At 43.1% G+C, this 23,218-nt stretch overlaps 2 protein-coding genes across 7 annotated transcripts; one reads left to right on the top strand and one right to left on the bottom strand.

Annotated features, from left to right (window-relative positions):
- The first annotated feature begins 22 nt into the window (after nt 1-22).
- Nucleotides 23-4,837, top strand: PPIL3 (peptidylprolyl isomerase like 3). Of its 5 annotated transcripts, XM_058027961.1 has the most exons (8): nt 40-108; nt 425-476; nt 806-852; nt 2,002-2,076; nt 2,840-2,933; nt 3,554-3,621; nt 4,011-4,129; nt 4,440-4,837. In XM_058027961.1, the coding sequence occupies exons 3-8, from the start codon at nt 850-852 to the stop codon at nt 4,564-4,566; spliced, it is 486 nt and encodes a 161-aa protein (XP_057883944.1). In that variant the 5' UTR covers nt 40-108; nt 425-476; nt 806-849; the 3' UTR covers nt 4,567-4,837. The 5 variants fall into 5 exon arrangements, with proteins under 5 accessions (XP_057883945.1, XP_057883944.1, XP_057883941.1 ...); XM_058027962.1 differs by lacking the exon at nt 425-476 and having other exon boundaries at nt 23-108; XM_058027958.1 differs by lacking the exon at nt 425-476 and having other exon boundaries at nt 48-215.
- A 7,178-nt stretch (nt 4,838-12,015) lies between these two features.
- BZW1 (basic leucine zipper and W2 domains 1) lies at nt 12,016-21,231 on the bottom strand. Of its 2 annotated transcripts, XM_058028005.1 has the most exons (12): nt 21,104-21,231; nt 20,627-20,700; nt 18,686-18,862; nt 16,980-17,074; nt 16,669-16,734; nt 16,275-16,410; nt 15,595-15,704; nt 15,307-15,477; nt 14,894-15,040; nt 14,438-14,576; nt 13,497-13,619; nt 12,016-13,255 (listed from the first exon to the last, which is right to left on the bottom strand). In XM_058028005.1, exons 2-12 carry the CDS (start codon nt 20,688-20,690, stop codon nt 13,224-13,226), a joined length of 1,260 nt encoding a protein of 419 aa, XP_057883988.1. In that variant the 5' UTR covers nt 20,691-20,700; nt 21,104-21,231; the 3' UTR covers nt 12,016-13,223. The 2 variants fall into 2 exon arrangements, with proteins under 2 accessions (XP_057883988.1, XP_057883989.1); XM_058028006.1 differs by lacking the exons at nt 20,627-20,700; nt 21,104-21,231 and having other exon boundaries at nt 17,069-17,074; nt 18,686-18,763.
- Between the last annotated feature and the right edge of the window lie 1,987 nt (nt 21,232-23,218).

The following is a 23,218-nucleotide window of genomic DNA, read 5'->3' as shown; positions in this document are numbered from 1 at the left end:
GGGCCCCGCCGCTTCCGCCGCGCTCACGCTCCGCCGGGTGTGAACTGAGGCCCGCGGGAGAGCAGCCGCCTCTCCCCGGCGGGGGCTGGTCTGCATCAGCCCCGGCAGGTTAAGGCGTTCTCGGAGCCGGGCGGGCGGAGCCCACCTGTGCCGTGAGCGGCATTTCGGTGGCGGTACCTCGGGCAGGGAGGGAGCGGTAGCTGCGGCTGCCCTGGGTGAGGGGAGCCGGGCGCAGGTGGGTTAAGATGGGGACACGGGGCCGGGGCTCCACCGGTGAGGGCGGCTGTATAGAGGAGCTATTACCGCGTAAATCTCTCGGCTTCTACACAGCCACGGTTTTATTGCCGGCATTCTAAACACTTCATTTGAAAATATTACAAATATTTTAAAAATCTGATTGGGTGCAATTACCTGTTTGTTGCAGGCGCTCACAGCTGTCACGAGTTGGCCCCAAATCACACTTCTGTTAGGTAATGGTATGTGACTTTTACTTGGGAATTTCTGCCATCTCCTATTCTGCCAGCTGCCACAATATTTGAAAAAACTGATTGCTTAGTAAAAATGTTCATCCTGGGAAAAAGGTTTTGCCCTCTTCCCTGTTCTCTACGTGGTCTTTTTCTAGTTATTTTTCATATTTTATATGCTGCGTAGTTGCTTAATGCAAAAATTTAGCCACAGAGTCCCTGGAATGGCATCGTAGAAAAGTGTGGTGTAAAAACATGTAACCAACAAATATTTTAGAATCAAAACCAAATGGGGATTGGCGGGGAAAAAACCCAACAAATTACTTATGTTATGTTTACAGGAAATTGCTGTATAGAAGGCTACTTCAGATTTTGATGAGCAGGCATGGTAAGAATAAAAGCACATTTTATATGTTTTCTGAAATGGTCATCTCTTGAAAAGCGAATAGCTGCTCTCCATCTCAAAGGAATACATGTTTTACTCTGATGCTGTGAGGAGTTGTCATGAAAAGTTCAGGGTTTTCATTTCAAACTTATAAAAAAAGATACTGTGAAAAGGAAAACAGGTTGATTTACATCAGTCTAAAACTTAATTATGCTTTCACTTTAGAGATCCCAGATTTTAATGCTACTTTGGCATGTATTTGATAATCTAGTTTGGTTTTTTTTGCCACAGAAGCATTAGTCTAGTTGCAAGAACATACCTGTGCTTCAGCATATGTAAACCTCTGTACTAATGGGCTTTTAAAAGTATAGTAATTTGAGAAATAGAGATAAGACTATATATGTCTTAAACTGATCATACACCTTCTATAGCATCTTCATGGACATTGTGGACAGCTGTCTCCTTTACTTTTGGAGCAGTATGCCAGTATCAGCATCATGCTGATTTTTATTAGTTTTGCTGTAGGGTTATCCCCACAGTAATTGTTTTTGCATAGTTTAGCACTTCCCATAGAAGCACTGTGATATATATGGCCTGTAGAGATAAATGTGATTAGGTCATTGGGTAACTGGTTTTAAATTTTATGAAGGTGACTTATAAATTCTTAAGAAAAGTGAGTTAATTTGCAGATTTACTTGTCTGTGAAGGCACATTATATATGCTGCCATTCAGAACTAGATTTATTAATCAAAGGGCTGCAGACATCAGTTGCTTCTCTAGTTATAAAGCAGTGAGGTATGTGCACCATCCAAAATAGATACAACCTTGATTCTTCACCTTTACTCTCAAGTGACTGAGTAGGTGCTGTTTACAAATGAATAATGTATTTCTGGAGTGTAACAGCATGCAACAGCTACTGCATTACCATGGCAAACTTGATTTGTCCTGAAATGAGATGAAACCAAGTGCTTTCTGGTGATTTTACTGGAAATGTGGATTGGTTGTGACAGTAGCCTTGCTTATGGCCAAATGTTGAAACAGTGGTTATATGCAGTGCAAGCTTGTTAATGTTCTTGATGGGGCTGGGAAATAAAACAGTGTCTGTTAGTATTTTATTGCTGATTTAATTATTGTTTTCTGCCTTTTGCTCAGGCTGTCACGCTGCATACTGATGTGGGAGATATTAAAATTGAACTATTCTGTGAGCGTACTCCAAAGACTTGTGAAGTAAGTCATGTACCAGGAGTAGGATTGCCTAGTGGTGAAACAAAGCAGTAGAAATAGTGAAGACTGTGGAGGAGGTGAAGTGGCTTTTGCAATTTCACCTTTTCATGTAATGCAATACCAACATTTTAAGGTGGTGCAATGTCTGTTCCACTTTGGAACTTGTGCACTCTGTCTTACCGCCTGGACTTTTCATGCCTGTTTCTCTCTTGATAAGGTTTAGTTAAGGGTGCTTCTTTTGAAGTTCCAGCATCTCCCAAATTGTCCTTTGCCTTTAAGGGGAAATACAGCACCTAGCATGGGATTCCCAAATTTCCATGGGTTTATTCATAGCCTCACAGACTTGATTTTAGTTTGAAAGAATGAGACTCCCTCACAGTTTGTCAGGGACCCCAGTTTTGAATTTTTGCCATAAACTGAAATTGAAATAAATGTCATTTATTTTATGAAAAAACTGAGGCTTTTGATTACAAACTTACACGTGCCAAATAAAATTTTTGAATGGGAGTGATACTTGAAGCATATCTTAGGCTTCTTGCTTCTTCCTCAAGTCAGACAGCCTTGCACTGAAAGCTTTTTATTCTTTGTGTGTGTGTGACACTATCAAAGGAGTTTATTAGCTATGATCTGTGGCACTACTCTGTGGAATTTGCATGGTCACAAAGCAAAGCAGAGGTAAAAGCATTGGTCTTGCCAATGCTGTAATTTTAGTAAGATAATACTATTTGTCAGTTGTTTATTAATATGGTTTGTTTGATTTTTGTAGAATTTCCTGGCTCTTTGTGCTAGTAACTACTACAATGGATGCGTATTTCACCGAAATATAAAGGGCTTCATGGTTCAGACAGGGGATCCACTAGGTAAATTCTTCTGTCTGGGTTTTTCTGTGGAAAAAATGTACATAAACATAAAATGTAAGGAAATAAATAGGAATTATGGGTGTTAAACCCCAAATGTAAGTAAAGTAAAAATATAAGAGTTATTGTATTGTTGATAAGTGTTTTTTATGATGAGATTATTTTTTGTGGTGGGCTTACGGACGTGCAGACATTACCCCAATTTTAAGTAATCATGCATTCTACAAACCTGAGTTTTACCAACTGTTCCCACTAAATATGATGGTTCTGTTGACTGAAGTAGAAGCAGGTACTACTGAGCTTTGTGTGGTTTCTGCCTGGAAGGCTGCATCTAAAGCATTTGGAGAAATGTCCCAGACAGTGTTAGCTGTTTGGGAGAAAAGCTGATTCAGTTGTGTCTGTTCATACTCATACTGAATTTAATTTGAGGATGTCAGTGTTTTCTTCTGCTGCTTAATAGGTTCCTTATATAGAGTTATGTCTTAGTGCAGTGTCAAGGAACATGCCTCAAACTAATTGCAGGCTGTCCAGGGTCTTTGTTGTAAAATGCTGTAACAGAACATAATTTCTGGATTCTTCAGTCTGAAAATCCAGTGATTTCTACTGTGGTGCTTCTTTGTCAGGCACTGGGAAAGGAGGTAACAGCATCTGGGGCAAGAAGTTTGAAGATGAATTCAGTGAATATCTAAAGGTATTTCTGTGCTCTCAATATGCACTTAAACTTTCATTTGAATTTTCTCTACAATAATTTTCTCTTGGTTGGAGAACAATAGCTTATTATTAAAATAGGAACAGGCATTTCTGTGTTTGGCAAGTAAGGCTTGAGGGTTTTCATCACAGAAAACAGAAGTAAAAAGAATTTCTGAAAGCATTTTTCATACACTGAAGGCAAAGAAGTAATTTTTCACTGTAAGAGCCATTTTGAGGAGCTAATTACTGATTCTGATAGAATATATTAGCAACCAAGATTTGCTCTTAATAATGGTATTGAGGAAGAGCTCTAAGTCATAGAGCACTTTGCCCAGGTCAGTTCTGGTTTCACAGATGTGTATTCATGCTAAGGTTTTTCCCCTTGTTCAGCACAGTGTCCGTGGGGTAGTTTCCATGGCAAACAATGGTCCCAACACCAATGGATCACAGTTCTTCATCACTTATGGCAAACAGCCACACCTGGACATGAAGTACACAGTGTTTGGAAAGTAAGTGATTCAACTGCCCACCTCTGTCAGAGTGTGGGAGGGATCTGAGTATTTCAGGGCACGAGCAAATGCTTGAGAGCCCTGAAATACTCAGAGTATGAACTCCTTCTCAGAGTCCATCATGGATTAATATTTCCTTTCAAAATACATTATTGGCCGCATAAAATGTTTTGGTTTTCTTATTTTGTATCATTTGCTTGCAAAGTCTTTGCCTTGGGATACTTGACTGTAAAGTGTTTTGAGATACCTCAACTGTGAAATTTAAATCATTATTAGAAGGCAATGTCCAGAACTTGTGTTTTTCTTGTAGAGTTATTGATGGCTTGGAGACCCTGGATGAGCTGGAGAAGCTGCCCGTGAATGAGAAAACCTATCGACCTCTTAATGATGTTCGCATTAAAGACATTACAATTCATGCCAACCCCTTTGCTCTGTAGCCACAGAATGGTGCAACACATTCTGCAGAGACTGGTCAGATAATTCCCAGATTATGGGCTTTAAAGAGCCATCAAAAAGGGTTACTTCAGCTGGATAATATCTTTGCTTATTGAATGCAGAATTTTCAGAAGCTTTAACATTGTTTGGGAGTTGTCACAGAGAAGTCTTCTGCTTCAGAAGCCAGGTTTTCCAGAGTATCTTCCAGCATTTTGATTTTTAAGCATTGTTTTTTATACTTGTAAAATAAAAAAGCTTTAATTTTTTTCCTAATCTTTGGTTTTTGCATTATCTTTCTGAGTGATGTTATGTTAACGTAATGTTCTCTGCTATAATTTCATGCTACCAGTTTTGTGCAACTTTCTCATAAAGTGTCATCTTCCTTACTCAGTTTTCTCAAAAGAGTAAAGTAAAATACACATTTTTTTTCCCTAGGTGAGAGCAGTGTCATAAATAGATGAAACCTTTCCCTCCCAGAAGATTAAAGAACATATTTAGAGAAGTGTTTGCTCTTGTGCTGCTGTGTTGGAATGATAACATCTTTAGCCTTCCCAAAAGATAGATGGGAGTAATTTCTTCTGCTTCTGGCACAACACTATTGCTGTGAAAGAGTAAGTATTTCTGTCCTTACATAGCTGTTCACTGAAACTAGGTAACATGGATTTACTGTAGCTTGTTTTTCATGATTTTTTTGCACAAAGACTAGGGGGTAAACAAAGAGCATTGTCAAAAAGGCTGTGGTCACATGGTGTTGAGCAAATAAGAGCCACCTTGGACTTCTTCCTCCAATCCTGTTTCCACTCAGTGAGTATCCCTTAGCAAAGCCCATTCGTATATAAATATATATACTCTTTGCAATCCTAGGGAGTCTCAAGGTCCAGTGACTTGCAGTCAGCTTCACACCATTATTTTCCATTTGGAGACTTGGCCTCTTAATATAAGGAGAACTCATTTGCAAGAGAAAGGCAACGGTATGTCAGATACAGATTACTGAGGTAATGAGAAGAGTTAATCAATACTTACTCGAGGGGACAAAGTTTCTATATTTCTATGTTCATGGACTGTTGCTTTAATCTCCCAGCCCTTGTTCCAGGCCTAATATGTTTTAGTGTAATGCTTCAGTCAGGTAAAGGATTTTATTCTTTTAGCTCTGTGCTCATCTCTTATAACCAGCAGCAGTAGCAGGTAAACAGAAGCGTGCAATGGCACACTTGACTGACGTGCAGGAGGAAGGACATACTGGGGAATTTCCTACAGTGCAAAAGAACTGTAAATAATTAATAATTTAAAATTGTACTGAACTGGAAACAATTTCAGGTATTTTTTTCCTCCACAAAGAGAAGGCTGTTGTTACATAGAAAGTGTGAAATGCAGCAGCACCAAGTATTTTGCTCTCTGGAGGAAGGACATACATTAAATGTAGATACTTGTGTTTTTTTTTTTTTTTTTTTTTTAGTCTAATGCTGTGGATTGAAAGGAGAGTGATCCTATTGGGACAAAATTACAAAGAAACTTTTCAAAATTGTATTCTGTCTGTCAGATACGGTAAGGCGATTCCAGAGGAGCACCAGCCATGTGCAGGGCAGTGCAGGGACGATTATCGGGCCCCTGGGCAGGGTACGGAATCGCCATTCCGCACGTCCGAGTCCCCTGCGCCGCCCGCCCCCTCAGGCCGCCATGTTCTCTGCGGCGCCTTCTCGGGCGGGCAGAAAATGGCCTCGGCCGCTGCGGCGGGCCCGGAGCCCCTCCCGGAACCCCTGCTCGGGCCGAGCACGGAGCTTCTCGCTGGGGCGGGGATCCGGGGCCCCCGGGGATCCAGGGCCGGCCCCGCGTCCCCCTCGCTCCGCCCGCCCGGGGCCTGAGGGGCCGGCGGCGGCCGCCGCGCTCCGGCCTGAGGAGCTGCGGCCGGCGTGAGGAGTTAGCTCGCTTTTCCTCGTGGGGCAGCCTGGCAGGGAGATAACCCGAGTTTTATTGTCTCCCACAGAAAAACTTCACTGAAATATTGAAAAGCCCCCTGGAAATATTTGCCCTTGTTAAGCACACAGAAGCCTTTCTTCTTCCTTGGATAATGCAGCACTAGGGGCCTGAGGAGGTTTGCAGGAGTGTCCGAGCCACACTGTCTTTAAAATGCTTTTTTAAAGAAGGATACAGGTTTAAGTTCCCCTATCAAAAATAACTTGAAAAAAGCTCTTGAATGAAAAAATAACTTGGAAGAAGGAGCAGAGAAAAAAGCCAAAAAGTGGAATGTTGAGGAAAAACACAGTCATTATAGTTTTAATTTGATAATTAATGGCTTTGAAAATTAGGTGTTTGTCTGTGGATTGTAACTCAAAGAGTAAAATATGCTTGTTATGCTTGGGGAATTCCAGTCACACTAATGGTCCTGAAAGGGATAAAAGAAAAAGAACACTTTGCAGAAGGTGCAGCAATGCTAAGAATGGAAAAGGGACGCCATTCCGAAGTGCCCAGGAGAAAAAGTGCCGCAACCATCTTTCTGAAACTCATGGCAGGTAAAAAACTTCTGGACTTCTGGTATCAGCAGGCATGTTTTAAGATTTATTATTCTGATCATATCATGTGGTACTAGATTAATTTTTGAGTTGAAGGTACTTCAAGAAAGATGTTGTGCAGCTTAAAATAAAAAGCTGCCTTCATAGGGGCACTAGAATGATTTTAGTTACATTTACTTTTTGTAAAGTAAATGTTTTGTTTTTGTAGTAATGATTCAGAAACCAATTCTGTGAATGAAAGAGGCCATTGTCAATGACACAGTTTTGAAGTTTGCAGTCATAAGTCCAAGGAAGGATGTGACACTGAGCATCCTAGTAGCCAGGGATCTGGTCTAATGGGAGAGCTGGTGGCAAAAGGAAATACAAGACACTTTATAATACATGTAATCCTAAACCTCCACAGGTGATAGGACCAATTTTAATTTAGTTGGGTTTTTTTTAATTATTATTATTTTAAGAAGGTAGATTCTCATCTGTCAGTAATAAGTGTTGGGTCTGGGCAATTCTGTGGATAATAGAAGTTTATTCCTTTGGCTCATATTAGTGGCTGACTGGTTTTTGCTAGGATTGCATTTCCTTCAGTGAAAATACATAGTTTGTACATATGTTTTGTGATACCACAGAACATGGTCCTGCTATTTGTTTACTGAATATATTTGAGCAGATTAATGAACAATAACTATCAACTGGAGTACTTGAAAAACAAGCATCACTTTTATGCCTTCAAAATTTATAATATGACAAGCATTTTCTTAACCCCTACTCTAAAATCCAAGGACAAGCTTTTAAACTAGATTTTGATTAAGTATCACTGAAATAGCAAGGGAGTCATGCCAGACTGACTTTTTCAAGTATCAGTGAGAAATTTGAATTTCTTACTGATATGGATGATGCCTTCCACTAGCAGGGTGGGTTTTCTGATTTTTGTTACACTGTGAAAAAACCTGAACATTAGACTTGTCAGTTAAATTAAGATTTTAAGCCAAGACAGCGTAAAGCTAAAGTGTATCTTTTATGATTTAAAAAAAAAATAGCTTCTTGCCAAAGATTCATACAAATTATTTAATCTTGATTGCCTAAGATGGCTATTTTAATTTGGACACTGTTTAAAAATATGTATGTGTGTATATATATCTAAAAGATAATTATTAAATCCCTATGCTTTAAGAAAAATATAGGGGTCCTGAAATCATAAAGTAAAATTCAGTGAACCAATCTTTTAAAAGAAAAATAATTGTAATTTTTTGTTGCTTTCCTACTTTGAGTATCTCACCTGAAAATCTGTTCCTTGCCATGTTTTTCTCCTGTAATATAAACTATGTGAATTTTCAGGGGCTGAATTTGAAATTGCTCCTGCTGTTCGTGGCCTGGTGTGTGTCTGAATGCCTCAGTATCTCCCTGCTGAATGAACTGTTTTCTGACCTGAATTCACTTGAGTTCATTGACTGGCTGCTCAGTCTTGGTGCTGTTCCAGAAGAGCTATTGAAGGAAAAGATGCAAGAATGCAGAGGGGGATCTGATCTGTCAGAGATGTACTAAGTGCAAGGTGCATAGAATATTTTTCAGACTTTATTAACTTTTTAGATAGATGTGGTGGGTTGACCCTTGCTGGGTGACAGATGCCCACCAAACCATACCCACTCTGTCACTGCTCTCCACAGCTGGACTAGGGAGAAAAAAATGGAACAAAAGGAACAAATTGAGACCAGGGAGAGATCCTTACCCAATACCATCATAGGCAAAACAGACCTGGGGATATTAACTGAATTTATTACCAGTCAAAATCAGAGCAGGATACTGAGAAGTTAAGTCTTAATAGCATCATCCTCCCCTCCCTCCCTCCTTTCCAGGCAGTGCAGGGAGACAGGGAATGGGAGCACATTCAGTTTATCACACGTTATTTTTGTCCCTGCTCAGGGAGAAGAGTCCATGGCTGGCTCCAGCATGGGGTCCCTCCCAGAGGAGACAGCTCTCCATGAGCCTTTTCCCTTTCTGTGAGGAGCAGTCTTCAGGCACAGCCTGTTCCAGTGGTTCCCCATGGGATCACAAATCTACCAGGAAACCTGCTCCAGTGGGTTCCTCTCTACAGCTCCACAGGTTCCTGCCTGCTCCAGCACAGGCTTTCCCTGGAGTCACAGCCTTCTTTCAGGCATCCACCTGCTCTGGTGTGGTGTCCTCCACAGGCTGCAGGTGGATCTCTGCATCCCTGGGCTGCAGGGGCACAGCTGCCTCACCATGGGCTGCAGGGGAATCTTGGCTCCTGCACCTGGGGCACCTCCTGCCCTTCCTTCTCTACTGACCTTGGCTGTTCCTCTCGTTCTCTTCCTCATATTCTCACCAGTCTGAGTGCAATTACATGGGTGCCATAACCTTTTTTTCCTTCCTGAATATTTTATCACAGAGGTGTTAGCCCAGCCTTGGCCACTGGCACCCCTGTCCTGCAGCTGGCGAGAGCTGGCATTGGCTCTGTCAGACACAGGGAGAAACTTCTGGCAGCATCTCTCAGAAGCCAACCCTCTAAGTCCCCCCAGCTACCAAAACCTGGCCACACAGAACCAGTACAGTAAGTGCTTTTAATGCAAGATCTGAGGGAGCTTTTAGAAGACTTATTTTTCTTTTTTTCTTTGGGAGTGGGGATTGTTATTCCGTAGAACTTGCATTTTTTTATTTTCCTTTTTTCACTGTAAATGTGCAGCATTTGCTGATGAGAGCATTTGCAGCTTTGATGAGAGTTGTCTATTAACAATTGTCCAAGTAGATTTTCACAGTTTAAACAATAGTTTAGAATAGCTTCAATGGTAATCCTTAAGTCTGTTTTGGTTTGCTTTGCATTTTTAATAGCACACATAAATACCACGGGGTGATAGGTAGGGCTTTTTATTTCTAGGAACAATAATAAGGTATAAGGTGGATGTATAATAAGGTGTATGTTTTCAGAATTGATATATAAAATTTTAGTATTTTATGCATAGATGAACCTTGGTTATATTGTCAGCATGTACTAAAAAACCACCTTTTTAGAAAAGGTTGCCATTGCTATAAACAATGTATATCTGAATATTCTTCATTAGAAATAGTTGCTCATCTAATCACTCTTCTAATCACTGTTCAATCCCATCTCTCCAGGAGAGGCAAATGTAGCTGTGAAAATGATAAAAAATTATGCCTTCAGCTAGAGCTGAGAGCTATGGGCTTTGGGTGTGCAGTATTTGAGGATAAGCATGAGACACTTTGATGCCCACAGGCCAGAGCAGAGCTCCTGCAGTTAGACATGGCCACAGCAGCCTGTTAGGCTGCACTCTCATTTGAGAGGTGTCACGTGCTGTTGAACTGTGCTCCAGCAGCACAGTGCTCTCTTTCTTGAGCTCCTGGACTGGTCTGGAGTCTGGTATCAAACAAGAACCTTCTGAATCCTTTCACAGCACTGGGACAGTCACAGCCATGACATGTTAGGAGTGCAGTGCATTCTCATGGACTGCTACCTTGGAGCAGCACTAGGTCCTGTAAGTTACTGTGAACCTTAGGATGATGCAGCATCTGTAATTCTCAGGTGGGTGAAAATATGCTGGAGAGGCAGGGACTTAGGAGAATGATTTATGCAAGAACTTCAGCTGCCTTCCTCCATGCTGCCACACTGAAGAGAGATGTGGGCACAAGGGAATGGTTTGAACAGAACATTTCTACACATTGCTTTCAGCCAACATTTTGGCAGCAGCTTGGTGTGAAGGATCACCTTCTTAACATTTGTAATTTACAAGCCATGCTAGTAACAGATGTAGATTCATCTGTCACCATCAAAAAATTCAAATATCTCATCTTGACAGTATTGCTGAAACTTGAGATTAATGAACAAAATTTAAAAAAAAGAGGGTCAAGGGGAAAAAACCTCAAGGGACAAAACCTAGTACACTCCCCCAGTACTGCCTCTTTCTTCTTTAATCTGAAACTGATTATTGATTGCAGGGTACAGTGAAAATGGTTAACTTCCTGATATTGATAACTTCCTCTAACAATGAACAAAAATGTCTCTCTGGATTTCCCTTCAGAGCCATGGCAATGAACTGGGGTCTTTGCCATATCACATGGCAAAGAAAAGCAGGTAATTATATTTTTATGTACTGGACTGCTATGGTTTTATTTTCAGTATTTTCAGATTAGATTTAAGACCCAGTCGTCTCTTTGACAAGCTGCCTGCTCTGGTGTACTATTCCCAAGTTGCCAACACAAATGTTGGTAAACTTCTACTGAAGGGCCAAAACAGAATATCAGAGTAAAAAATACAGGCTGTTTGTCTAAGGAAATGAAAATTTTTCTGTCAAGGACAGCTGGATTGGGATGAACAAAATCCTGGTGGCAGATACTTATCAACACTGAAGGTAACATGCGACAGGGAAAATGCTCTTGAGGACAGAAGGTTTAACCATAACTGTAAGATAAACAACAAAACATTATTTTATTTCCATGAAGGATTCATGACATGGCAGGATTCTGACCACAAGAGCCTCTTTGATGTGCTTCAGAAGATGCTGGATTTTGTCGCAAACAAGCACTGCTCTTATCGTGCAGCACTTTTCTTTCTTCTCTCCATCCAAAGGTAGAAAGAGGGCACAGGCTCCTGCAGCTAAGCAGGCTGAGGCACAGGGATCAAAGAAACTTGAACATTTGGTTATGCTGTAACTGCCTTACTTTTTAGTTGACTTCTTGGATACTTACCAAATACTGACACATAAAACTTACTTAATATACAGATGAACCTGGTTTTCAAACTCAGGGGATGTTAGCACTTTCAACATGGAAAAGAGCACCCTAATAGCAATATAGTATTTTAATTTAATTTTATTCAACAGTCTTTGAATTTAGGCAAAAGACCTAGCACTGCCTTGTACTTTATAGTATCAGTGGTGCTTTGCTTTCTTTTCAAATAAGGAGCAGAGACAGCTCTTTGCATTAAGTGTAAGGATGGCCTTTATTTGCTTAAAAAAAAAGTTACAAAGTAAGGAAGATCACTGTAGTATTGAACAGATTGCATTGTGATGACCAATTTTTTCATTTATTTTAGTAGGTGTACTCTGGTTACCAGTACTTCAGTTAATGCTCACTGTTAGCTTACAACAGTACAGACTTCACCTTTTTTTTCCCAATCTTTCTGAATTGAACTGTCCTGAGAATTTCCATTAGGAATTAAAGTTTCAGGGAGCAGATAAGTTGTTTGGTTTAGCGTGTGAGCTGCCAGCATAAAAGAATCTCTAAACCTCAGAGGGGGAGGGGTGGTGCTTGGCTGCCTTAGGCTGCAGCAGCTGTGCATTTACAGAGCAGCACAAAGCAGCTGCTCCCCTGCCCCAGCCCTGCCAGCAGCAGTGCCTGGCTCAAGAAAGCTGCTGGGCAGCTCTGTGTGGAACAGCACTGCTTGTGCTTCCATGAGGGAAAGGGAAAAGGAAGGCATCCTGAGAGCTGCAAGGGCACCTGACAGTCCCTCAGGAGCATGGGCCACCAGTGTGACAGCCGGCAGGCTCAGAGATGCCACTCTGCATGCCCCACCATGGTAACCAATTCCTGCCACCACAACAGCTTCTCTCCAGCAGTGGGGATCCCATCTTCCCCACAGCTGGAATAGAGGATTGCTTTATGCTGGAAGTCTGGTAAAGGGATGACAAAGTACCTGGGGACATGGACAACCACCTATGACAGGGGCTATCTGGTGGTACAGACTGCAGTGCCACACAAGCCATTGCCTCTTCCCTTGGGAGGCTTTTTTATAGTTTAATTTGCAAGCAGACTGCCTTAAGTCTCACTCACTATATCACATCTACTCCAATACAGACAGAAATCCCAACAGATGAAATGGATTTCACTGTGGAAGGCCTTATATTACATTATTACAGTAGAAAATACAGGAGGTAGAAGGTAACTGAAAGGACAAATGCAGGTTAAGAGTCAAATCTAACAGCTCCTGTAAGCTACTTGAACATGGTTTTAAAAACTAAATCCAGTATTCCATTAACTATAGAAAACAGTTAAAATAAATTGCCATGAGAGCCCTTATATCATGCTTGATACAGGGAGGTAGGATGTAAGAATCAGAAGGACACATGAGACATGACACTTATCTACAGCTCCTGTTTGCTTTACTGAGGCCAGAGTTTCACAGGTCAGTCACCCTCTTCAGCTTCAGACTCCGACTCTGCAACAGAGAGACCTCATCAGCAGCCTGGCCATGGCTCAGCACCAGCCCTGCATCCTGCACAACAGCTGCTGCTGGATCCACAGGGATTGTCCTGGCAAGCTTTTCTAGCCAGGACCAGGGGAGGGGGCACACTAGTCTCAGAGGGGCAATTAACATCCCCCACTCAAAAACACAGCACTATTTGCATTAGGGTTCCCAAAATGAACAAGCTCCACATAGGAGCTAAGCTGATGGTTACCTTCTTCAGCATTCTTGAGCCATTCAACAAACTTCTTCATCTGCTCCAGAAAAACACTCTTTCCTTTTGCAAGATGGGCATCTTTGTACCACTTGAGGATGGGTTCTTCACTCAGAACTTCAGCTGTAAAGACGGACAAGAGCAGTGTTAACACAGTGAACTGCTGAGAACCTGAGTGGCAGCCTTTGCTTCCTCTCCTAGGAGCATCATGTACTCCTCTGGGTACAGCTGGACAGACCTGCACTAGGAGTGCCTTCAGCTTTGAAATTCAGAGAACCAGGCATTTTGGATGGTTCCTCATGCTGGGAGTTTCCTCAGTACTGTATCCAGGAGCTGCACTTTCACTCCCACTAACAGTGTGGAGGGTTGTGGAGTTATTTGAGATGGCACACTAAGCAAAGGTTCAGTTGACAGCTAAGAACAGATGCAAATTCTGTTGAAGTCCAAAGTAAACACTTCCTGTGGTGCAGGTGTTTAGATTTAACAAGTACAGCACAGTCTTCAGTTTAACAAGTTTCCATAGGTGCACAGCTTGGTTTTTTCACTACCACCTTTTATCAGACATTTAAAAAGAGCCTGAAACATATTGGTGGTCTCAATCTTCAGCTGCTCACACTAAATGTTTAAGAGAACTAAGAAGAATAAACTATCATGGAACTTAAAAAATGCCTTAAAAATCTAAATTTAGCTTTGTTCTGCAACTCTTAAGCAATCTACTGTGGACAGGCAGCATCTCTGTCTTGCACTTCCCCATGTGCAAAGGGCCAGCCACATGCACCTTTGCATTTTTACTAACATGAGGTAGAAAATTCTTTAGCTTAGGAAATGCAATCTTGTAGCACTGATCTCCCCTGTTTCAGAAGCTTTAAAAAACCCAACCAACCAAAACCAGCCCCTCCAAAAACCTACAAACCCCTGAAACTACAACCCCACAAAGTTACCTTTGTAGAAGAGCACCACTATTTTCTGGAAGGCCTTCATGAAGTGAATGTTGTCATAACAATACTCCTGAATCTTCAACAGAAGAGTCAGCTCTGACTGACCTTGGGTGGTGAAGGCAGCAAGTAGAGGGCTGTATTGCTGTAACAAGAACATCAGATTGGCACACACAGAGCACTGCTTATTTACCACCTGACTAAAGCTGGTTTTGCAGTTTCCATCAGCCACTGCTTAGAAATTTGCAACCACAGCCACACCCCAGAACAGCTCTGCAGCAGCCACTGCCTCTGCCTCAGGCCCTTGGCCTGTGATACTCCTCACAAGGGGAAGAATTCCCCATCTCATTCTGTCTCTGCACTAGCAGAGTTGTAGCTTTAACATTTAAAATGGAGCTGCAGACAGAAGGAAAAACAGGCTCTACCTAAGGGGTGCAAAAGTCTGTACTGAAGTTACAATACCTTCAAATGCTTAATGGCTTGCTCTGCTACCAGCTCCTCCTTTTTGTTCCACTCCACTGTGCTCATTACACTTGACCAGATTATGGTTACCACAGTCTGTTCTGAGATGTTGTTTTTCTTCATCTCCTCCTTCACATACAAGATGATCTGCCAGGAGAGTAAGAGTAAGCAAGAGGCCACATATGGCACTAAGCTAAAATAAAACTTCTCTTCTAAAGGTAACCCAGAAGGTTTCAGAATGACAACCAACCTTCCTGATCATATAGCAGGATTTAGGACATTAAGGAAAGACCAAAATGCTCATATCAACCCCTCCCCCCTGCCGTCCATCATTTCAGTTCCCAGTGAGAGCTAAGTTCAGTATGAAAGAGAGAGGCCCAGCAAGCACCTGCACCTCGTGTACAAACACCTACATCCTTGAATGGATCTCCCCGGGACATCTGCTCCTGCAGCTCCTTCTGCAGCTCCTTCCTGGCTCCTATGGATTGCTGGTTCCGAACATACTCAGACAGTTCCTTTAGTCCTGCTTCAGTGAAGTACTTGGAGAAGTGTTCAACACTTTGTTTGTTGGCTGGGAAGAGTTCCTGAAAATGAAGTTTTACAAGTCTTTTGTAGAAGAAATGTGTGTTGAGTACTTTGCTGGCAAATGCTGTTCACGAAAGTGGCTTATGGAGCAGCAGAGTGGTTCCAGTGGTACTCACCATGAGCCTGTTGTCCATGTTTACCTTGCGAAGACTGACAGCCACTGCATTGATATCTTTCTCATTTATCCATGATTTGAACAGCTTGACTGCAAAAGCTGCAGAAACACCTGTGCAGTCAGAATAGTTCTATATTAGTGAAATTCAAAACACAGGGAACCATAAGGCCTGAGTACAGGGTACCTCGTCTGTCAGACTGTGCTCAGAGCAGCAGTTGTGCCTGCAACCCCAGCACAGTCTGCAGTACTTCTCCCTGCCCAAGGACACTGCAGCCTCCAACTGGCCTTTTCCTACAACTCAGCATCACAAAGTCTTCCCTGCACTAAACTCAACTCTTCCTGCTGCAATTTAGGAAGTAACCTAAAGACATGACACATTTTGCATCCTGAAAGGTCCCTCTCAAAAATACAGTGGTGCCTTGCTGGGCAACACCAGTGATGGCAGCCTCCAGGGTCAGGCAGGGAAGTCTTACACACAAGCTTTCTCAAGAAACTGATTTTCTGAACTCTTAACAAGATCTTCCAGGTTCACAGGGGCATCACATTTACCTTTGCTAATCCTGTAGTCAATCTATCACCAGAGGAAGCTTGTGAGCTCCACGGATATAGTGTCATCACAGTCTCCACCTACTTGTCATGGTTCTGTCTCCCTCCCTAAGGGAGGAGCTGGGCCACACTTACCTTCTTTAACCAAGTTCTCATTGTAGAGACTGTTGAGAATTGATGCATTGAGTGTCCCGTTGGCAAGCAGAATACCCGTCAGCATGGCCAGTTTGTTCCGCTCAGATTCTGAGAACCCTTTCAGGAACAGCAGCAACTGCAGCACAAGTAAGAAGAGCTGCATAAAACTACCACGTCTTACCAAACTCTGGCCACTGCCTGTGTTGAACACTTGTTTCATCAAGCTAGCAGAAGCATCAGTCACTGGTAGTCATGCAAACCAGCCATTCTTCTATGAAGAACTTTCAAGGGTTGTATTTTAATAATCCATTTTATGATATAACCCTTCTACAGAGTGATTAACTAGCAGAATGTGAAGGTTTATTTGTCTGTTGATAAAAAAACCACTCCATACCTTTTTGACTTCATCTTCAAAGCCTTTCTCCAGGTACTTGTAACGCCTGATTAGCTTGTTAAAAACCTAAAAAGACACAGAGTACATTATCTTTTGCTGTGAACTATCATTTGATTTGAATTTTAAAAACTAAGTTCAGTAAAATAGGTCTGAACTCTTTAGAGCACCCACAGCTTGGAACACTGCTGCTCTACCACTTCCAGTATGCTTAAAGCCATGCATAATTTTTACGTTAACACACAATTACACAAACATTTAATTTTTGACCCTTAAATAGCTTTAAGTGAAATTGCCCTAATTTCAGCACTAACCTGAGCAAATGCTTGCATGGTTTCTAGGTCTTCCTGTGCTGCAAACACACAGACATTTGTGCGTGTCATGTCGTCTGCCAGGGTCCCGCCCGGGGCTGCAGGAGGATTTCAGCATTAGTAGTGCTACTCCCAGTGAGGGCACTGAGCAGTCTCCAAGCACAACTCCAGCACCCATAGCATGCAACACATTTTTCTGTCATGAGGAACTCAATGACCTGATCACCACAGACACCCCTACATCTCCCTGTGTTCCACTGCTGCACCAGAACTTTACAATCAGCTGTAATTTGAACATTTAACTATTCTGGCTGCCTACTGCTAAAGGGATGGACAACACATCTTGTTTCCATATGAGTAAGTTAACAAGGCCATATGAGCTCCTCTTCCCTTAAAGGAAGCCACTGAAGCTGCTTCATTCCAGCAAGTGTCTTTTCAGTGTCTGCTGCAATAGTGCTGCTTCATGCCTTTCACATGACAGTAAGTTACAACAGCAGACTGAAACATGAAGAGACACACAGTCCAAAGTTCAGTGCTGCAGAGATGAGCTTGAAACCTTAGTTATTTAGGCTGCTTCACTAATGAAGGTGCATTCAGGTCACCAGCTCTGGTGCCAGAACACCTCAGCATCAATTTCTATGCCATTCTACATACAATGGAGATCCTTTGTTATGAATTAGTCAGAAACATGACTTTAAAACCAGAAGCTGGTAAGGCAACAGGATGTCAGTTTTTATTCTGGCTTCCTCTGACTGAAGATCAAAGCTGGTCTTCCTTAGCTACCTGTTACAGACAGGGAGTTGAGTAAAGCACCCCATATCACTACTAACAGCAATGCCTTCTTCCCTTCCCCATCAGACTCATTCCTAGAAGGAACACTTCCTAACACAGGAGGATGCACTGGTTAAGACTCTTGAATGTAAACCCACATATTGTAACCATTACAGTATGTGCTTACCTGGTTAGTGAACATCTGTTCCTCTTTGTACACAGAGTGTGTACCTGATTTTGCAAGACTTTTCATCATCACATTTCACTTCCTCAGTCCCTGTGTTCTCTGCCAACTCGACCACCCTCTCATTTCTCACTCCCTGATGGCTGCTAGAGCCCATGACCTCGCTATTGTCAACAACAAATTATTTGTAACAGCATGTCCAAGACTAAGCAATTCAGATCCTTCTGTAAACAAGTTTCCTTTCCAAAATAAGAGGGCAGGATGCATAAATCATAGGAACATGTCAGAATCTTTCAGGGCAACTACTGGTCTTGTTACTACAGACCATGCATCTGAAACAAGCAATCACCCGTCTCTCATCATTAGAAGTGATCTTGATCAGAGTCAAGATCTACTCCTGGTTAAAAAAAAAAACCAAACCAAATCCCCAGCCAGCAAAAACTAGCCAAACAAACAAAACCAACCACACCCAGCACACCCAAAAATCCAAAGTACTTTCTTCTAAGCAGAGTTTGTACAATCTACACTTCAAGGAATGCAAACAGACTCAAGTTAAACTGAGGCAGGTTACAGAGAGCATTTCTACAGTAACTGCTCAGGCACCAAGATGATGAGGTGATTTACCACAGATTAGCTCAAACCCTGTTCTACACACTCAATGGGCTCTTTAGCAGAGATTTTGCACTGAAAGGAAATGCAGCCTTTGCAGAGTGAAGTGAATGAAGCTGACAGCAGCCACATCACAGTGACTTACCCAGCATTCCACCAGCCACCAGGATGTCAAAAAGTGTTTCTGCATAGCGGCGATAATCAAGTTTTGCACCAGAAGCATCAAGAAACTTTGCTACTGCCTCCAAGTCAGTGCCAGTTTCAGTTAAACCTTGAATAATACAGTCTTGGAACTGAGTAGGGTCAAACCTCTCTTTTTCATCTGTAAAGCAAAAATGTTGAAATAAGATTTCCATTAAGAGTTCTTTGTGATGATCATTACTTGGCTCTAATAAAGGTTACCTGACTTCTCAGTTTGATTCTTATATCCCTCTTCTCATGATAGATCACTCTTTCCCTCCAAAACCAGAGACTTAGCTCATGCTGGAAGACAATTTTTAATACATACCTCGATAATTCTGTACATTTAACTCCTTTACTCATGTTTTATTTCAGCTTTTTGGGCCTCTCTCTGTTTCAGATGAAATCTTCTGACTGACAAACTGTGTACCATTATCACATCCGAGTCACCTGGAAATTTGCCTTTTGGTTGTGAAGACTGTCCCCTCATCTCAACCTGCAGCTAGGTGAGTTTGAGGCAGTAACTTTTCCTCAAGTGCTTGGGGAAAATGTAGACATAGGAGCTAACTTAATGGCCTTAACTGCAGAGCTATTTAGCAACCTTTACTGTTGTTAAGCAGAACACTCCAGATGCATCTTCACACCTGATACATCAGCTGATCATTGCCTTGTTTTTACTACAGGCAGGGCATAGTCAACATGCAACAAATCCACCCATATAACTAACACAAAGCCTTAAAGAGGTCTTCAGCTTTTCCTTATCTCAATTTGTCCTTAGATTATGGAAATAATAAGATTAGAAGCTTCCAAAGACAAGAGAACTCAACTGCAGATCTTATTTTGAGTGCTGTCTACAGCACAGCTTAGCCAATTCTGTTAGCAGGCTAGTAGGGCATACTGGTGTCCAGTGTCAATTCAAGTATAAACACACTGGTAAAAGCTGGGTGCCAGTTTGGAAATACTGGATCAGTTATTTTCCAGGGCATAACCACAGAGCTTATTCTCCCAGAAGAGTTGCTTCACAGCCAAACTATGGTTAAATGCTTAAAGAGACTAAACCCCTGGCTGCTGGCATTCATCTGCTGGACAGACCACAGCAAACTCTAATGTTCAAGAGATTTTTGAGGTGCTTTGACATTCAAACAGGTTCTATAAATTCAAGTTGCTTCTGCATGTGCAGCATGCCTAAAGCTGCCTGTTAGAGCTGGAACACTGTTGGTATACAAGTAAAACTGTACTGAACAGAAACTTTAAGAGTGTCCCTACTTCCTCTTCAGGCTGGAAAAAAGCTCCACAAAATACTAAGTCACTCATCCCACCTCTTCAGTGACTAACTCTTCTTATGGAAGTAACTGTGCATGCAGAGAGACAGGCCTTTGAATATCCCATACTTAGGGGTTTTTTTGGACGTTGACTGGGAGATAGGTGGGTAGGGGGATTTGTGGGATTTTGTTGTAGGTTCTTTCTGTCAATTTTTAAAAATTTAAAAAAAGAAAATATAAGTTTTATCCAGTGGCTAAGACTGAAATTCTTACTATGTTAGATACTCCTCAGATGTATGCATTAACCTGCAACAAGCTTGTGCTGGAGTTCCCCTGTAATTCAGGGGTACTAGATCCTTCTGCTTGCAGGCTACACACTCAGGACAGTTCTAGAATGACCATCTTTAAGGCAAAGGTTATTACAGCAAATTCAGTGACAATTCTGACGGCCAAATACTAATATTTTTATTAGTGCAGAAAAAGTTCCAGTCAGCCTCAAGACTCTGCACTTAGCATAGTCTCAAGTAAAAAATTTACGGTGAACGCATGAAGGCACTGGTTTGCTTACTGACAGAAACCGAGGTTTTACCGTAAACATATCGCTGCCAGCCGGTCCTGGCAGCGGGCACGGTGCGGTAACTCACCTCTTTTTCTGGTTTTAAAACGCTGGCCCGATAGTGTCGGCTTCTGCGGCTTTTGATTATTCATAAAAGACACCCTGCAAGGAAGCAGAGACACCCGTGAGGACGCTGCGGGCAGGGGCCGCTCCTCCCTCCCGCTCCCGCGGCGCTGGGCGGCTGCGGGCGGCGCCGGCCCCCGCCCGGCTCCCGGCACGCACCGGGCTCCCCGGGCGGAGGCGGCCGCAGGGCGGAGCCGGGGCCCGCGCGGTGCCAGTGCCCGTGCCCGCGGCCGTGCCCGCGCCTGTCGCCCCTCGGCCCCGCCGTACGGCCCGAGCTGGCGGTGCCTCCGCTGCCGCCCAGGCCGCCCCGCGCCCGGGTACCCGTGCAGGGAGGAAGAAGGGGTGCACCCCCTCCCTCCCCGGCCTCCACCGCAGCGCGGCGCGGCCCTTACGGCCCAGGCTGCCGCAGCCGGCCGCCCGCCACCCGCGCCCATCTCCTCACCGACTTTAAGGCAGAGAGAAAATGCCCGAGCGGCCCGGAGCGGAGACGGGCAGGAACGGCAGCGAGGAGCGGTGGCAGCGAGAGCTCTGCGAGCGGAACCGACGCCAGAGGAAGAGGGGAGGGCCGCGCTCCGCCCCGCCCCGCCCGAGAGGATGGAGGGAAGGGGCGGGGAACGGGGCCGGCTCTCTCGGGGCCGCGCGTACCGCCGGACTCCTGGCTCCTCCCGGGGGTCTCTGCCCCGCCAGAGGAGCTGCCCGGCCGAGCCCTGCCCGGGGTGACCGCGCCCATGTCCCCCGCGCTCCCTGCGGCGGAGCCAGCCCGGCACCGCAGGGACACCTCCCCTCTGGCCCGATCTGCGGCCCACGGAGAGCGGGTGATAAGTGCGGGTCCAGCGCCGGAACCTGCGGTACATCAAACTTCAGTACCATTCCTGCTGTGCTGCTGGACCCCAGATTTGCTTTGCAGTTGTAATAATTTATTCTTTCAGACCCTGGTGGTAACAAGCACTTGGCGTACTCTAGTGTGTGCAGACAGGACTACCAGTTACAAGCTGTGCCCGTCTGACACAGAGCAAAGCACAGGCCTTCTCTACTGCTGTTTAAACACGGGATCTGTCACTAGCAGTCACCTCAACAGGTCTCATCATACCTTCTGGCTGTAGGCAGTCTGTCTGCTAGCAGACCGCATAAGCACACCCACTGTATTAGTGGAAGCCCTTTAAGCACTGTGCAAAAGAGATGGGCTGCCGAACACACAGCAGCACAGAGCTGGAGACAACATGGGGAATACTCTGTGCTGGTGTAGGACAGGAGATGCAATTGCAGCTCAGTTCTTTGCTCCCCAAAAGACCAAACCAACTTAGAGAACACAAGCTTCCTTCTAGACTGTATGCAACTGCAAATTTCCACCAGATTTAAGTGTAATGTTGATGTGACTAAAGCTCATGAAATGACCAGTTATCAGGTGTATAAATGGACCAAATCCTTGGGCTGCAGCAGGGAAAACACGATCATTCTTATTGTCAATAGGAGCCAGGTTTCATCTCATACCATTTTTGTTACTATTTTGTCCTTGAAACAATACTGGTGATATATCCCAGTGCCATGAAATAGTAGTACCATGCCTTACAAGTTTTATTCAAGAAACATTTTTTCAGATTCCAGTTAACAACCTGATGAAATCCCCAAAATACTGACTTCAAAAATACCACATTCAGAGGCAGCATTTTCACCTTAATATTGGCAAATATTTGTCCATTAATTCTAAACCCAAGGCACTGATAACATTGGTGCTCATTCTAAAAAGAGAGCATTTGTGTAAATCACAATTAATTAAAGAGCCAAGAAGAAAAAACAGAAATTATTAAAACCATGTTTAAAGGAAACACAAAGATATAATAATAATTCCTGTTGTCAGCTCCCTAAAGTCTTTGATATGACAAAACTGCAAAGCTCATTACCAATTGAGCTTTTTCCATTAGCTATAGTTTCTCACACTTTACCAAGAGAAAGGAACAGGAAAATTTTACCAGTGTAAAGGAATAAGATCTTTTTTCATCTCTACAGATTTAGATTAAATGGGATTTATTTGAGGGTGTGTGCAGGTAACACTTAGGTTACACTTTTCTATACTATGCTAATTTAGGCCTGCACTGTCATCAGTGAAGTAAACGAAAATAAACTTGTGTTTATGTAAATGAGCTCAGGATCTGAACTAATGCAATACCCGTGGAGCATCTCCAGAGTTATTTCTTATGCTAGTGTCTGGGCACAGAATAATGTTGTTAAATGTGTTCTAACTGTTAATTTTATGGCTTTGAACTATCTAAGCTGAATATTGATACCTACACTGGCTCAGCCATTTCCTTTTCTCCCTCTCAAATACCTTTACACTGGTTTTTCAGACTGCTCTCCTCATGGGGAAATGTTCCATCAAGATTCATACAGCTGCCACTGGATCACTCTAAAACCCTTTCCAAAACAATGTCTGTCAGAGTGCCAGTTGTTTGGCACAGCTGAGCTGCCACAGCTATAATGAACTGTGTTGTCATGGTTCCCCTCAGCCCTCCACCTTTCCCTCTTGGTCACCTGCTGCACGTCTGCTCTGCACATCTGC

Source organism: Melospiza georgiana, chromosome 7 (genome assembly GCF_028018845.1).
Source record: "Melospiza georgiana isolate bMelGeo1 chromosome 7, bMelGeo1.pri, whole genome shotgun sequence".
Classification (NCBI taxonomy): Eukaryota; Metazoa; Chordata; class Aves; order Passeriformes; family Passerellidae; genus Melospiza; species Melospiza georgiana.
This window is presented reverse-complemented; position numbering and strand designations above follow the sequence as displayed.

Bases quoted from the DNA above. Each gene is read 5' to 3' on its own strand.
- PPIL3 (XM_058027962.1), top strand. The intron at 2,077-2,839 runs GTAAGTCATGTA...TGATTTTTGTAG, and splicing joins GTACTCCAAAGACTTGTGAA to AATTTCCTGGCTCTTTGTGC. The intron at 4,130-4,439 runs GTAAGTGATTCA...TTTTTCTTGTAG, and splicing joins AAGTACACAGTGTTTGGAAA to AGTTATTGATGGCTTGGAGA.
- BZW1 (XM_058028005.1), bottom strand. From the start codon at position 20,690: ATGAATAATCAAAAGCCGCAGAAGCCGACACTATCGGGCCAGCGTTTT. The intron at 15,041-15,306 runs GTAGGTGTTTGT...CTCTCCTGGCAG, and splicing joins GGGGAGATCCATTCAAGGAT to ATCATCTTGTATGTGAAGGA. The intron at 13,620-14,437 runs GTAACTTTGTGG...CCGTCTTTACAG, and splicing joins AGTGGTGCTCTTCTACAAAG to CTGAAGTTCTGAGTGAAGAA.